Genomic DNA, 18,032 nt, shown 5'->3' with positions numbered 1-18,032 from the left:
GTAGGCTTTAGGCCGCTGTGAGTTAATTTTAAATTTAAATGATTTAATTATTTATGTAAAAGCTTTAAATGTAAATGTTTCTATTTAAAAACATCAGGGAATGTAACATTGTTAAACATTAACTCCCTTTCACACACGCGGGGGTACGATACGAAGGGAGAGTTTGAGGCCTAGTTCTAGGCTTTAGGCCTAGTTGTAGGCTTTAGGCCGCTGTGAGTTAATTTTTTATTGAAATGTTTTTATTATTAATGTAAAAGCTTTAAATTTAAATGTTTCTATTTAAAAACATCAGGGAATGTAACATTGTTAAACATTAACTCCCTTTCACACACGCGGGGGTACGATACGAAGGGAGAGTTTGAGGCCTAGTTATAGGCTTTAGGCCTAGCTGTAGGCTTTAGGCCGCTGTGAGTTAATTTTTAATTTAAATGTTTTAATTAAAAGCTATCTCAGGGAATTATAAGGGAATGTTACACTTGTTTAGCCAGGAAAGCCTCGTTAATTTAAATGTTTTAATTAAAAGCTATATCAGGGAATTATAAGGGAATGTTACACTTCTTTAGCCAGGAAAGCCTCACTGAGTCTAAAGGTTTTTGTAGGGTCATGCCAAGTGTTTGCAGTAGGGGGCGATGTTGCTACACCTAATCGGACATCGGACGGACAGACGATATAATCTATTGTAGGCTGGTTCACTTCGTTCCTACCAGTATTATTATTTCACGCTTTCTATTAACTCTGTCTGTTGTTGTTGTCGTCGTATCCTCAAATATTGTAACTCAATTTTAACCCATTTCCAAATGTGGTATCGACTGCAAACTTGGTATACTTATGTCATACTGATGACAATACTATATTCTATCATTAAAAAATATATATTTTAAACATTTTTTATATGTTATGTTTCGGCTTGGCTCTAAATGTCCACGCTCAACTGACGTTGGCTGTAAATCACCACAGCCACTTCCTGGAGTCGTGGAGTTCTGCCATTACGAGTACGGTACATTTCATTAAAGCGTGTTTAAATTTTTTCATTTTTTAATATTACTTATTAGTGGTATAATATGCTGTGCAAATAGTGTTCAAATAGTAATTGTCACAAAACGAGTTATATTTTATATGGGGGGTTAGCCACCCTCCCATCCTCAAGTGTTAATGATAAAAACGTTGTCATGAGGTTGAATAGTTCAGTCATGTGCAACTGTGTTTCAAAACAAGCTACGACGTTTCAGTGCCTCCCATAGGATTCTGTGTAACATTTTGAGCATGCAAGTCACATGTGTTGAGAGTTGCCCTCTCTCAGACCATCACTAGGACTATGCCCCCTAGGGCTGGCTGACATGTCGCACTTACTCTGGTGCTAGAGAGAGGCTTCAGACGCACAGTAGCTAGCGCGAACACCCTCGTGACACCGTTTACGTCACTGCAAATGTACCAAGATCAAAATTGCGAATTACAGAGGTGGTATAAGAGTGGGTTGGGGGGCTTTTGGGAGGATGCACTTGACAATGAAGAGCAATATACTAATGTGTCTCGAGAAGAAAGTGTTTATGAGTGACTTGCTATGATATGGACCAGAAACATGTACAGTGACAAAAGATGGAACAAAAGCTCAAAGTTGTGCAGAGAAGCATGTAGGGATGCACGATTGGGATTTCACAGACACGTAAAGAGGAACGTGGATTAGACAGCATGTACGTGTTAAAATGTTTATCTGTTAAGTAAAATGATTGAGCTTGGACAGGACTTGTCAATTGAAGGGATGACGACGGATGGACAAACTGGCTACTGAGTGGAGGGAGCGTGCACGAGTAGCGATCTATCGCGCATAAAGCTGATGTGCAGGTTCTGGTGAATTGATGCATCGCAGACCGTGAAGAATAGCGACGACTTTTGGAGGCCTTTATCCAGCAGTAGAATAATCATGGCTGATGAGTGAGTGTAAATGTACTGTAAAGTTTCAAACAGTAAATGTGTATTTATTTTAAATGTATATAAACACAATGTGTATTTTCTACGGTAAAACCGAGGATTGTTTTTATTTTAACTCGCCAAACCACACCAAACTAATTATCGAGAAAATCGGCTTCTATTGCTTAGTGAATGAAAAAAGTTAATTATGAAATTCATTGTTTGGCCATGATTGGGGAGATTTTAAAATAATGATCGGCCAAGGCTTCCAATGGACGCTAGCATGGATTATCTCAACATTAAATCAATGTCTGGGTCGTCAACTTGTTATTTATTTACAGAACACATTCTTGGGTGTCCCACGTGGACTCTCGTGGTATCACCACAGGCACCGCTCGCGAACAGCACTTGCCCCGACAGCCCGTGTAGGCTACACCGTGTATCTTTGCCTTTGCTATCGCGAGGGCTCCGGCATCGTCATTTCCGCTCCCCAGGCCGCACGCGCGGCGCACCACCGAGACCGCTTCTTTCGCAACCCCACGAGACCATGTCTGGCGGCGGCAGCAGCAGCAGTTACGGCGACAATGAGGAGGTGGACGAGGCCGAAATAGAAGCGATCGCCCCTTCCCTGCTGGACGCCGTCTTGTCGAGGATCTACGACTGCGGTGAGCCAAGGGTCCCCTGTGCCGCCGCTGCCACCGCCTCTAGTGGCCGATGTCCGGCGGCCCCGCCAGGAAAGATCGGAGGCTCGAGCGCGGCCCACATTCAATTCTTACCGCTGTTGGTAATTATGGAACTAATTGGCTGCGTGAAGTGAACTAGCGAGTATTCATCCTCTGCCAACCGCGCATGGTTTACTGCGTAGAGACGGCATTGCTACATTAACACGTGCGCGAGCCCCGTCCTGTGTGATTCGTATACGGTATATTCTGAAACCCGTGTTAACAATGTTTTTTATGGTGTGTAAATGCGACTTCGTCTTTACGACGCTGTAAGAAACTAATGGAATATTTACTTCCGGAGAGCGAAAGCAGCAGTCGGTTAAAAGTCACGAGACAAAAAAATACCCGACCAGGGCATGAACGTGGAGAGTGAGATGACGAGACGAGTGACTAGGTAATGAATGGGAGTTCTCCAGACTGTGGGGTCAGAAGAGGAGAAGGAAGGAACCGGCGGGGCGACATCGCGGCAACAAATCACCAAAAATACATTAAATAGATGAAGTGTATACGATAAAATTGCATAAGTACACCAGTTACAAGCTTGGGGATTTTATATTTAACTAGCGGAAGTACCCGGCTTTGCCCGGGTGAAAAATATATTTCTTAAAAACCTTACATATATATACACATATACTAAGGTATTGTCAAAGCCCGGTGGGCCGTTTGTACATTTCTATACCAACAAATATATGAGGCTTGCACAAGTCCAAAAAGTTGTAGAAAGTGTGGGGTAAATAGTTGATGTAAAATGTTTCCGAAAATTGTGGACTCCCCCCCCCCCCCCTCAAAAAAATATATTTACCCCTCGTAGGTATATATACCTACACACCTTACATACAACAGAGGAAGTGGTATCTATTGACTCTGTAGTAGTATCTACTGACTGTACCTTAGTATCTACTGAGCCAGTAGTAGCTACTGACTGTGTAGTAGTATTTAGTGACTGTAGTAACTACTGACCATAGTAGTATTTACTGGGCCTACAGTAGTATCTACCGACTATATAGTCGTAACGACTAACTGTATAGTATCTGCTGACTCTATAGTAGTATCCACTGACTATAGTAGTAACTACTAACTCTATAGCAGTATCTACTCACTCTATAATAGTATCTACTGACTCTAGTAGCTACTCACCGTGGTAGTATGTACTGACTGTATAATAGTATACTGACTGTAGCAGTATTGACTGACTGTAGTGGTATATACTGATTGTTTTAGTATTTACTATAGCGGTATCTACCAACTCGATAGCAGTATCTACTATCACTACAGAAGTGTATACCGACTGAGGTGGTACCTGCTATCACTACAGCAGTGCATACTGACTGGTGGTACCTGCTATGATTACAGCAGTGGATACTGCTGAGTTGGTACCTGCTATGATTACAGCAGTGCATACTGCTGTGGTGGTACCTGTTATGATGACAGCAGTGCATATTGTGGTGGAACCTGCTATGATTACAGCAGTGCATACTGCTGTGGTGGTACCTGTTATGATGACAGCAGTGCATATTGTGGTGGAACCTGCTATGATTACAGCAGTGCATACTGACTGGTGGTACTTGCTATGATTACAGCAGTGCATACTGCTGTGTTGGTATCTGTTATGATTACAGCAGTACATACTGCTGTGTTGGTATCTGCTATGATGAGAGGAGTACATATTGTGGTTGTGGTACCTGGTATGATAACAGCAGTACATACCGAGTGTGGTGGCACCTGCTATGATGACAGCAGTACATACTGTGGTGGTGGTACCTGCTTTGAGAGCAGTACATACTGTGGTGGTGGTGGTACCTGCTATGATTACAGCAGTGCATATTGACTGTACTCAGCATTCACCCTCACCATTCACCACTCACAACTCACCCTCACCACTCATCCTCACCACTCACCACTCCCACTCACTACTCACCCTCACCATTCACCCTCACAACTCACCACTCACCAATCTCCCTCACCACTCACCCTCACCATTCAGCCTCACCACTCACTAATCACCACTCACCCTCACCACTCACTCTCACCACTAACCCTCACCACTCTCCCTCACCACTCTCCCTCACCATTCTCCCTCACCACTCACCCTCACCACTCCCCACTCTCCCTCACCACTCACTCTCACCATTCACCCTCACCATTCACCCTCACCATTCGGCCTCACCACTCACCCTCACCACTCACCCTCACCACTCACCCTCACCACTCACTAATCACCCTCACTACTCACCCTCACCACCACTACTCACCCTCACAATTCACTCTCACCACTAACCCCTCTCCCTCACCACTCACCCCTCTCCCTCACCACTCACCCCTCTCCCTCACAACTCACCCTCACAACTCACGCTCACCCTCACCACTCACCCCTCACTAATCACCACTCACAACCGCCACTCACCCTCACCACTCACCACTCACCCTCAACACTCACCCTCACCACTCACCCTCACTACTCACCACTCATCCTCACCAATCACACCCTCAACAATCACTACTCACCCTCACCACTCACCCTCACCACTCATCCTCACCAATCACACCTCACCCTCACTGCTCACCCTCACTGCTCACCACTCACCCTCACCACTCAACCTCACCCGCACCACTCATGCTCACCCTCACCACTCACCCCTCACTACTCACCCCTCACTAATCACCACTCACAACCGCCACTCACCCTTCCCACTCACCCTCACCATTCACCCTCACTACTCACCACTCATCCTCACCAATCACACCCTCACCAATCACCACTTACCACTCACCCTCACTACTCACCCTCACCACTCACCCTCACCATTCACCCTCACCACTCACCCTCACCATTCACCCTCACCACTCTCCCTCACCACTCTCCCTCACCACTCTCCCTCACCACTCACCCTCACCACTCACCCTCACTACTCACCACTCATCCTCACCAATCACACCCTCAACAATCACTACTCACCCTCACCACTCACGCTCACCACTCACCCTCACCACTCACCCTCACCACTCACGCTCACCACTCACCACTCATCCTCACCAATCACACCTCACCCTCACTGCTCACCCTCACCGCTCACCGCTCACCACTCACCCTCACCACTCAACCTCACCCGCACCACTCATGCTCACCCTCACCACTCACCCCTCACTACTCACCCCTCACTAATCACCACTCACAACCGCCACTCACCCTTCCCACTCACCCTCACCATTCACCCTCACTACTCACCACTCATCCTCACCAATCACACCCTCACCAATCACCACTTACCACTCACCCTCACTACTCACCCTCAACACTCACCCTCACCATTCACCCTCACCACTCACCCTCACCATTCACCCTCACCACTCTCCCTCACCACTCTCCCTCACCACTCTCCCTCACCACTCACCCTCACCACTCACGCTCACCACTCACCCTCACTACTCACCCTAACCACTCACCCTCAACACTCACCCTCACCACTCACCCTCACTACTCACCACTCATCCTCACCAATCACACCCTCAACAATCACTACTCACCCTCACCACTCACCCTCACCACTCACCCTCACCACTCACACTCACCACTCACCACTCATCCTCACCAATCACACCTCACCCTCACTGCTCACCCTCACCACTCACCACTCACCCTCACCACTCAACCTCACCCGCACCACTCATGCTCACCCTCACCACTCACCCCTCACTACTCACCCCTCACTAATCACCACTCACAACCGCCACTCACCCTTCCCACTCACCCTCACCATTCACCCTCACTACTCACCACTCATCCTCACCAATCACACCCTCACCAATCACCACTTACCACTCACCCTCACTACTCACCCTCACCACTCACCCTCACCATTCACCCTCACCACTCACCCTCACCATTCACCCTCACCACTCTCCCTCACCACTCTCCCTCACCACTCTCCCTCACCCCTCTCCCTCACAACTCACCCTCACAACTCACGCTCACCCTCACCACTCACCCCTCACTAATCACCACTCACAACCGCCACTCACCCTCACCACTCACCACTCACCCTCAACACTCACCCTCACCACTCACCCTCACTACTCACCACTCATCCTCACCAATCACACCCTCAACAATCACTACTCACCCTCACCACTCACCCTCACCACTCACCCTCACCACTCACACTCACCACTCATCCTCACCAATCACACCTCACCCTCACTGCTCACCCTCACCGCTCACCACTCACCCTCACCACTCAACCTCACCCGCACCACTCATGCTCACCCTCACCACTCACCCCTCACTACTCACCCCTCACTAATCACCACTCACAACCGCCACTCACCCTTCCCACTCACCCTCACCATTCACCCTCACTACTCACCACTCATCCTCACCAATCACACCCTCACCAATCACCACTTACCACTCACCCTCACTACTCACCCTCACCACTCACCCTCACCATTCACCCTCACCACTCACCCTCACCATTCACCCTCACCACTCTCCCTCACCACTCTCCCTCACCACTCTCCCTCACCACTCACCCTCACCACTCACCCTCACCACTCACCCTCACCACTCACCCTCACTACTCACCACTCATCCTCACCAATCACACCCTCAACAATCACTACTCACCCTCACCACTCACGCTCACCACTCACCCTCACCACTCACCCTCACCACTCACGCTCACCACTCACCACTCATCCTCACCAATCACACCTCACCCTCACTGCTCACCCTCACCGCTCACCACTCACCCTCACCACTCAACCTCACCCGCACCAGTCATGCTCACCCTCACCCCTCACTACTCACCCCTCACTAATCACCACTCACAACCGCCACTCACCCTTCCCACTCACCCTCACCATTCACCCTCACTACTCACCACTCATCCTCACCAATCACACCCTCACCAATCACCACTTACCACTCACCCTCACTACTCACCCTCAACACTCACCCTCACCATTCACCCTCACCACTCACCCTCACCATTCACCCTCACCACTCTCCCTCACCACTCTCCCTCACCACTCTCCCTCACCACTCACCCTCACCACTCACGCTCACCACTCACCCTCACTACTCACCCTAACCACTCACCCTCAACACTCACCCTCACCACTCACCCTCACTACTCACCACTCATCCTCACCAATCACACCCTCAACAATCACTACTCACCCTCACCACTCACCCTCACCACTCACCCTCACCACTCACCACTCATCCTCACCAATCACACCTCACCCTCACTGCTCACCCTCACCGCTCACCACTCACCCTCACCACTCAACCTCACCCGCACCACTCATGCTCACCCTCACCACTCACCCCTCACTACTCACCCCTCACTAATCACCACTCACAACCGCCACTCACCCTTCCCACTCACCCTCACCATTCACCCTCACTACTCACCACTCATCCTCACCAATCACACCCTCACCAATCACCACTTACCACTCACCCTCACTACTCACCCTCACCACTCACCCTAACCATTCACCCTCACCACTCACCCTCACCACTCACCCTCACCATTCACCCTCACCACTCTCCCTCACCACTCTCCCTCACCACTCTCCCTCACCACTCACCCTCACCACTCACCCTCACCACTCACCCTCACCACTCACCCTCACTACTCACCACTCATCCTCAGCAATCACACCCTCAACAATCACTACTCACCCTCACCACTCACGCTCACCACTCACCCTCACCACTCACGCTCACCACTCACCACTCATCCTCACCAATCACACCTCACCCTCACTGCTCACCCTCACCGCTCACCGCTCACCACTCACCCTCACCACTCAACCTCACCCGCACCACTCATGCTCACCCTCACCACTCACCCCTCACTACTCACCCCTCACTAATCACCACTCACAACCGTCACTCACCCTTCCCACTCACCCTCACCATTCACCCTCACTACTCACCACTCATCCTCACCAATCACACCCTCACCAATCACCACTTACCACTCACCCTCACTACTCACCCTCAACACTCACCCTCACCATTCACCCTCACCACTCACCCTCACCACTCTCCCTCACCACTCTCCCTCACCACTCTCCCTCACCACTCACCCTCACCACTCACGCTCACCACTCACCCTCACTACTCACCCTAACCACTCACCCTCAACACTCACCCTCACCACTCACCACTCACCCTCACCACTCACCCTGACCACTCACCACTCATCCTCACCAATCACACCCTCACCAATCACCACTCATCCTCACCAATCACACCCTCAACAATCACCACTCACCCTCACCACCCACCCTCACCACTCACTCTCACCCTCACCACTCACCCTCACCACTCACCCTCACAACAACCACTCACCCTCACTGCTCACCACTCACCCTCACCACTCACCAATCACACCCTCACCAATCACCACTCACACTCACCCTCACTGCTCACCCTCACCGCTCACCACCACCACTCAACCTCACTCTCACCCACCACTCACGGTCACCCTCACCCCTAACTAATCACCACTCACAACCGCCACTCACCCTCCCCACTCACCCTCACCACTCACCCTCACTACTCACCACTCATCCTCACCAATCACACCCTCACCAATCACCACTCGCCCTCACCACTTACCACTCACCCTCACCACTCACTACTCACCCTCAACACTCACCATTCACCCTCACCACTCTCCCTCACCACTCTCCCTCACCACTCACCCTCCCCACTCACCCTCACCACTCCCCACTCTCCCTCACCACTCACTCTCACCATTCACCCTCACCATTCAGCCTCACCACTCACCCTCACCACTCACCCTCACCACTCACCGTCACAACCACCACTCACCCTCACCACTCACCCTCACCACTCAACCTCACCCTCACCATTCATCCTCACCAATCACCACTGACCAATCACCACTCACCACTCTCCACTAACCCTCACCACTCAACCTCACCACTCACCCTCAAAACTAACCACTCTCTCACCACTCACCCTCACCACTCACCACTCACCCTCACCACTCACCCTCACAACAACCACTCACCCTCACCACTCACCACTCATCCTCACCAATCACCACTCACCCTCACCGCTCACCCTCACCGCTCACCATTCACCCTCACCACTCACCCTCACCACTCACCCCTCACTAATCACTACTCACAACTGCCACTCACCCTCACCACTCACTCTCAACACTCACCCTCACCACTCACCCTCACCACTCACCCTCACCACTCACCCTCACAACAACCACTCACCCTCACCGCTCACCATTCACCCTCACCAGTCACCCTCACCACTCACCCCTCACTAATCACTACTCACAACTGCCACTCACCCTCACCACTCACTCCTAACACTCACCCTCACCACTCACCCTCACCACACACCCTCACCACTCACCCTCACAACAACCACTCACCCTCACCACTCACCACTCATCCTCACCAATCACCACTCATCCTCACCGCTCACCCTCACCGCTCACCATTCACCCTCACCACTCACCCTCACCACTCACCCCTCACTAATCACTACTCACAACTGCCACTCACCCTCACCACTCACTCTCAACACTCACCCTCACCACTCACCCTCACCACTCACCCTCACCACTCACCCTCACTACTCACCCTCACCACCACTACTCACCCTCACAATTCACTCTCACCACTAACCCCTCTCCCTCACCACTCACCCCTCTCCCTCACCACTCACCCCTCTCCCTCACCACTCACCCCTCTCCCTCACAACTCACGCTCACCCTCACCACTCACCCCTCACTAATCACCACTCACAACCGCCACTCACCCTCACCACTCACCACTCACCCTCAACACTCACCCTCACCACTCACCCTCACTACTCACCACTCATCCTCACCAATCACACCCTCAACAATCACTACTCACCCTCACCACTCACCCTCACCACTCACCCTCACCACTCACACTCACCACTCACCACTCATCCTCACCAATCACACCTCACCCTCACTGCTCACCCTCACCGCTCACCACTCACCCTCACCACTCAACCTCACCCGCACCACTCATGCTCACCCTCACCACTCACCCCTCACTACTCACCCCTCACTAATCACCACTCACAACCGCCACTCACCCTTCCCACTCACCCTCACCATTCACCCTCACTACTCACCACTCATCCTCACCAATCACACCCTCACCAATCACCACTTACCACTCACCCTCACTACTCACCCTCACCACTCACCCTCACCATTCACCCTCACCACTCACCCTCACCACTCTCCCTCACCACTCTCCCTCACCACTCTCCCTCACCACTCACCCTCACCACTCACCCTCACCACTCACCCTCACCACTCACCCTCACCACTCACCCTCACTACTCACCACTCATCCTCACCAATCACACCCTCAACAATCACTACTCACCCTGACCACTCACGCTCACCACTCACCCTCACCACTCACCCTCACCCTCACCACTCACGCTCACCACTCACCACTCATCCTCACCAATCACACCTCACCCTCACTGCTCGCCCTCACCGCTCACCGCTCACCACTCACCCTCACCACTCAACCTCACCCGCACCACTCATGCTCACCCTCACCACTCACCCCTCACTACTCACCCCTCACTAATCACCACTCACAACCGCCACTCACCCTTCCCACTCACCCTCACCATTCACCCTCACTACTCACCACTCATCCTCACCAATCACACCCTCACCAATCACCACTTACCACTCACCCTCACTACTCACCCTCAACACTCACCCTCACCATTCACCCTCACCACTCACCCTCACCATTCACCCTCACCACTCTCCCTCACCACTCTCCCTCACCACTCTCCCTCACCACTCTCCCTCACCACTCACCCTCACCACTCACGCTCACCACTCACCCTCACTACTCACCACTCATCCTCACCAATCACACCCTCAACAATCACTACTCACCCTCACCACTCACCCTCACCACTCACCCTCACCACTCACCACTCATCCTCACCAATCACACCTCACCCTCACTGCTCACCCTCACCGCTCACCACTCACCCTCACCACTCAACCTCACCCGCACCACTCATGCTCACCCTCACCACTCACCCCTCACTACTCACCCCTCACTAATCACCACTCACAACCGCCACTCACCCTTCCCACTCACCCTCACCATTCACCCTCACTACTCACCACTCATCCTCACCAATCACACCCTCACCAATCACCACTTACCACTCACCCTCACTACTCACCCTCACCACTCACCCTCACCATTCACCCTCACCACTCACCCTCGCCATTCACCCTCACCACTCTCCCTCACCACTCTCCCTCACCACTCACCCTCACCACTCACCCTCACCACTCACCCTCACCACTCACCCTCACTACTCACCACTCATCCTCAGCAATCACACCCTCAACAATCACTACTCACCCTCACCACTCACGCTCACCACTCACCCTCACCACTCACGCTCACCACTCACCACTCATCCTCACCAATCACACCTCACCCTCACTGCTCACCCTCACCGCTCACCGCTCACCACTCACCCTCACCACTCAACCTCACCTGCACCACTCATGCTCACCCTCACCACTCACCCCTCACTACTCACCCCTCACTAATCACCACTCACAACCGCCACTCACCCTTCCCACTCACCCTCACCATTCACCCTCACTACTCACCACTCATCCTCACCAATCACACCCTCACCAATCACCACTTACCACTCACCCTCACTACTCACCCTCAACACTCACCCTCACCATTCACCCTCACCACTCACCCTCACCATTCACCCTCACTATTCTCCCTCACCACTCTCCCTCACCACTCACCCTCACCACTCACCCTCACCACTCACGCTCACCACTCACCCTCACTACTCACCCTAACCACTCACCCTCAACACTCACCTTCACCACTCACCCTCACCACTCACCCTGACCACTCACCACTCATCCTCACCAATCACACCCTCACCAATCACCACTCATCCTCACCAATCACACCCTCAACAATCACCACTCACCCTCACCACCCACCCTCACCACCCACCCTCACCACTCACTCTCACCCTCACCACTCACCCTCACCACTCACCCTCACAACAACCACTCACCCTCACTGCTCACCACTCACCCTCACCACTCACCAATCACACCCTCACCAATCACCACTCACACTCACCCTCACTGCTCACCCTCACCGCTCACCACCACCACTCAACCTCACTCTCACCCACCACTCACGCTCACCCTCACCCCTCACTAATCACCACTCACAACCGCCACTCACCCTCCCCACTCACCCTCACCACTCACCCTCACTACTCACCACTCATCCTCACCAATCACACCCTCACCAATCACCACTCGCCCTCACCACTTACCACTCACCCTCACCACTCACTACTCACCCTCAACACTCACCATTCACCCTCACCACTCTCCCTCACCACTCTCCCTCACCACTCACCCTCCCCACTCACCCTCACCACTCCCCACTCTCCCTCACCACTCACTCTCACCATTCACCCTCACCATTCAGCCTCACCACTCACCCTCACCACTCACCCTCACCACTCACCGTCACAACCACCACTCACCCTCACCACTCACCCTCACCACTCAACCTCACCCTCGCCATTCATCCTCACCAATCACCACTGACCAATCACCACTCACCACTCTCCACTAACCCTCACCACTCAACCTCACCACTCACCCTCAAAACTAACCACTCTCTCACCACTCACCCTCACCACTCACGACTCACCCTCACCACTCACGACTCACCCTCACCACTCACCCTCACAACAACCACTCACCCTCACCACTCATCCTCACCAATCACCACTCACCCTCACCGCTCACCCTCACCGCTCACCATTCACCCTCACCACTCTCCCTCACCACTCTCCCTCACCACTCTCCCTCACCACTCACCCTCACCACTCACCCTCACCACTCACCCTCACCACTCACCCCTCACTAATCACCACTCACAACCGCCACTCACCCTCACCACTCACCACTCACCCTCAACACTCACCCTCACCACTCACCCTCACTACTCACCACTCATCCTCAGCAATCACACCCTCAACAATCACTACTCACCCTCACCACTCACGCTCACCACTCACCCTCACCACTCACACTCACCACTCACCACTCATCCTCACCAATCACACCTCACCCTCACTGCTCACCCTCACCGCTCACCGCTCACCACTCACCCTCACCACTCAACCTCACCTGCACCACTCATGCTCACCCTCACCACTCACCCCTCACTACTCACCCCTCACTAATCACCACTCACAACCGCCACTCACCCTTCCCACTCACCCTCACCATTCACCCTCACTACTCACCACTCATCCTCACCAATCACACCCTCACCAATCACCACTTACCACTCACCCTCACTACTCACCCTCAACACTCACCCTCACCATTCACCCTCACCACTCACCCTCACCATTCACCCTCACCATTCTCCCTCACCACTCTCCCTCACCACTCTCCCTCACCACTCACCCTCACCACTCACGCTCACCACTCACCCTCACTACTCACCCTAACCACTCACCCTCAACACTCACCCTCACCACTCACCCTCACCACTCACCCTGACCACTCACCACTCATCCTCACCAATCACACCCTCACCAATCACCACTCATCCTCACCAATCACACCCTCAACAATCACCACTCACCCTCACCACCCACCCTCACCACCCACCCTCACCACTCACTCTCACCCTCACCACTCACCCTCACCACTCACCCTCACAACAACCACTCACCCTCACTGCTCACCACTCACCCTCACCACTCACCAATCACACCCTCACCAATCACCACTCACACTCACCCTCACTGCTCACCCTCACCGCTCACCACCACCACTCAACCTCACTCTCACCCACCACTCACGCTCACCCTCACCCCTCACTAATCACCACTCACAACCGCCACTCACCCTCCCCACTCACCCTCACCACTCACCCTCACTACTCACCACTCATCCTCACCAATCACACCCTCACCAATCACCACTCGCCCTCACCACTTACCACTCACCCTCACCACTCACTACTCACCCTCAACACTCACCATTCACCCTCACCACTCTCCCTCACCACTCTCCCTCACCACTCACCCTCCCCACTCACCCTCACCACTCCCCACTCTCCCTCACCACTCACTCTCACCATTCACCCTCACCATTCAGCCTCACCACTCACCCTCACCACTCACCCTCACCACTCACCCTCACCACTCACCGTCACAACCACCACTCACCCTCACCACTCACCCTCACCACTCAACCTCACCCTCGCCATTCATCCTCACCAATCACCACTGACCAATCACCACTCACCACTCTCCACTAACCCTCACCACTCAACCTCACCACTCACCCTCAAAACTAACCACTCTCTCACCACTCACCCTCACCACTCACGACTCACCCTCACCACTCACGACTCACCCTCACCACTCACCCTCACAACAACCACTCACCCTCACCACTCATCCTCACCAATCACCACTCACCCTCACCGCTCACCCTCACCGCTCACCATTCACCCTCACCACTCACCCTCACCACTCACCCCTCACTAATCACTACTCACAACTGCCACTCACCCTCACCACTCACTCTCAACACTCACCCTCACCACTCACCCTCACCACTCACCCTCACCACTCACCCTCACAACAACCACTCACCCTCACCGCTCACCATTCACCCTCACCAGTCACCCTCACCACTCACCCCTCACTAATCACTACTCACAACTGCCACTCACCCTCACCACTCACTCCTAACACTCACCCTCACCACTCACCCTCACCACACACCCTCACCACTCACCCTCACAACAACCACTCACCCTCACCACTCATCCTCACCAATCACCACTCATCCTCACCGCTCACCCTCACCGCTCACCATTCACCCTCACCACTCACCCTCACCACTCACCCCTCACTAATCACTACTCACAACTGCCACTCACCCTCACCACTCACTCTCAACACTCACCCTCACCACTCACCCTCACCACTCACCCTCACCACTCACCCTCACAACAACCACTCACCCTCACCGCTCACCATTCACCCTCACCACTCACCCTCACTACTCACCACTCATCCTCACCAATCACACCCTCACCAATCACCACTCACCCTCACCACTTACCACTCACCCTCACCACTCACTACTCACCACTCACCATCACCACTCACCCTCACCACTCACCCTCACAACAACCACTCACCCTCACCGCTCACCACTCACCCTCACCACTCACCAATCACACCCTCACCAATCACTACTCACACTCACCCTCACTGCTCACCCTCACCGCTCACCACCACCACTCAACCTCACTCTCACCCACCACTCACGCTCACCCTCACCACTCACCCCTCACCAATCACTACTCACAACTGCCACTCACCCTCACCACTCACTCTCAACACTCACCCTCACCACTCACCCTCACCACTCACCCTCACCACTCACCCTCACGACTCACCACTCATCCTCACCAATCACACTCTCAACAATCACCACTCATCCTCACCACTCACGCTCACCACTCACCCTCACCACTCACGCTCACCCCTCACCACTCACCCTCACCACTCACCCTCACCACTCACTAATCACCACTCACAACCGTCACTCACCCTCACCACTCACTCTCACCACTCACCCTCACAACAACCACTCACCCTCACCGCTCACCACTCACCCTTACTACTCACCACTCACCACTCATCCTCACCAATCACACCCTCACCAATCACCACTCGCCCTCACTGCTCACCCTCACCGCTCACCAATCACCCTCACCACTCAACCTCACCACTCACGCTCACCCTCACCACTCACCCCTCACTAATCACCACTCACAACCGCCACTCACCCTCCACACTCACCCTCACCACTCACCCTCACTACTCACCACTCATCCTCACCAATCACACCCTCACCAATCACCACTCACCCTCACCACTTACCACTCACCCTCACCACTCACTACTCACCACTCACCATCACCACTCACCCTCACCACTCACCCTCACAACAACCACTCACCCTCACCGCTCACCACTCACCCTCACCACTCACCCTCACCACTCACCAATCACACCCTCACCAATCACTACTCACACTCACCCTCACTGCTCACCCTCACCGCTCACCACCACCACTCAACCTCACTCTCACCCACCACTCACGCTCACCCTCACCACTCAACCCTCACTAATCACCACTCACAACCGCCACTCATCCTCCCCACTCACCCTCACCACTCACCACTCACCCTCACCACTCACCCTCACCACTCACCCTCACCACTCACCCTCACCACTCACAACCGCCACTCACCCTCACCACTCACCCTCACAACAACCACTCACCCTCACCGCTCACCACTCACCCTCACCACTCACCCTCACCACTCACCCTCACCACTCACCAATCACACCCTCACCAATCACTACTCACACTCACCCTCACTGCTCACCCTCACCGCTCACCACCACCACTCAACCTCACTCTCACCCACCACTCACGCTCACCCTCACCACTCACCCCTCACCAATCACTACTCACAACTGCCACTCACCCTCACCACTCACTCTCAACACTCACCCTCACCACTCACCCTCACCACTCACCCTCACCACTCACCCTCACGACTCACCACTCATCTTCACCAATCACACCCTCAACAATCACCACTCATCCTCACCACTCACGCTCACCACTCACCCTCACCACTCACCCTCACCACTCACGCTCACCCCTCACCACTCACCCTCACCACTCACCCTCACCACTCACTAATCACCACTCACAACTGTCACTCACCCTCACCACTCACTCTCACCACTCACCCTCACAACAACCACTCACCCTCACCGCTCACCACTCACCCTTACTACTCACCACTCACCACTCATCCTCACCAATCACACACTCACCAATCACCACTCGCCCTCACTGCTCACCCTCACCACTCACCCTCACCACTCAACCTCACCACTCACGCTCACCCTCACCACTCACCCCTCACTAATCACCACTCACAACCGCCACTCACCCTCCACACTCACCCTCACCACTCACCCTCACTACTCACCACTCATCCTCACCAATCACACCCTCACCAATCACCACTCACCCTCACCACTTACCACTCACCCTCACCACTCACTACTCACCACTCACCATCACCACTCACCCTCATCACTCACCCTCACAACTCACCACTCACCCTCACCACTCACCCTCACCACTCACCAATCACACCCTCACCAATCACTACTCACACTCACCC

General features: G+C 53.5%; 1 protein-coding gene across 2 annotated transcripts in view; it reads left to right on the top strand.

Annotated features, from left to right (window-relative positions):
- Positions 1–2,363: 2,363 nt before the first annotated feature.
- FSAF1 (40S small subunit processome assembly factor 1) overlaps positions 2,364–18,032 on the top strand; it is a 47,936-nt gene continuing 32,267 nt past the window's right edge. The window contains exon 1 of one of the 2 annotated variants that reach the window (XM_078858046.1): positions 2,364–2,573. In XM_078858046.1, coding sequence (XP_078714172.1) covers positions 2,456–2,573 — 118 coding nt within the window. In that variant the 5' untranslated portion in view covers positions 2,364–2,455. The remainder of the gene's footprint in view (positions 2,574–18,032) is intronic. The other variant, XM_078858045.1, reaches the window with a different exon arrangement.

The sequence above is a fragment of the Lampetra fluviatilis genome, chromosome 7 (genome assembly GCF_964198595.1).
Source record: "Lampetra fluviatilis chromosome 7, kcLamFluv1.1, whole genome shotgun sequence".
NCBI classification, from domain to species: Eukaryota; Metazoa; Chordata; class Hyperoartia; order Petromyzontiformes; family Petromyzontidae; genus Lampetra; species Lampetra fluviatilis.
Note: the sequence above shows the minus strand (reverse complement) of the source record. Positions and strands in the feature narration are given on the sequence as shown.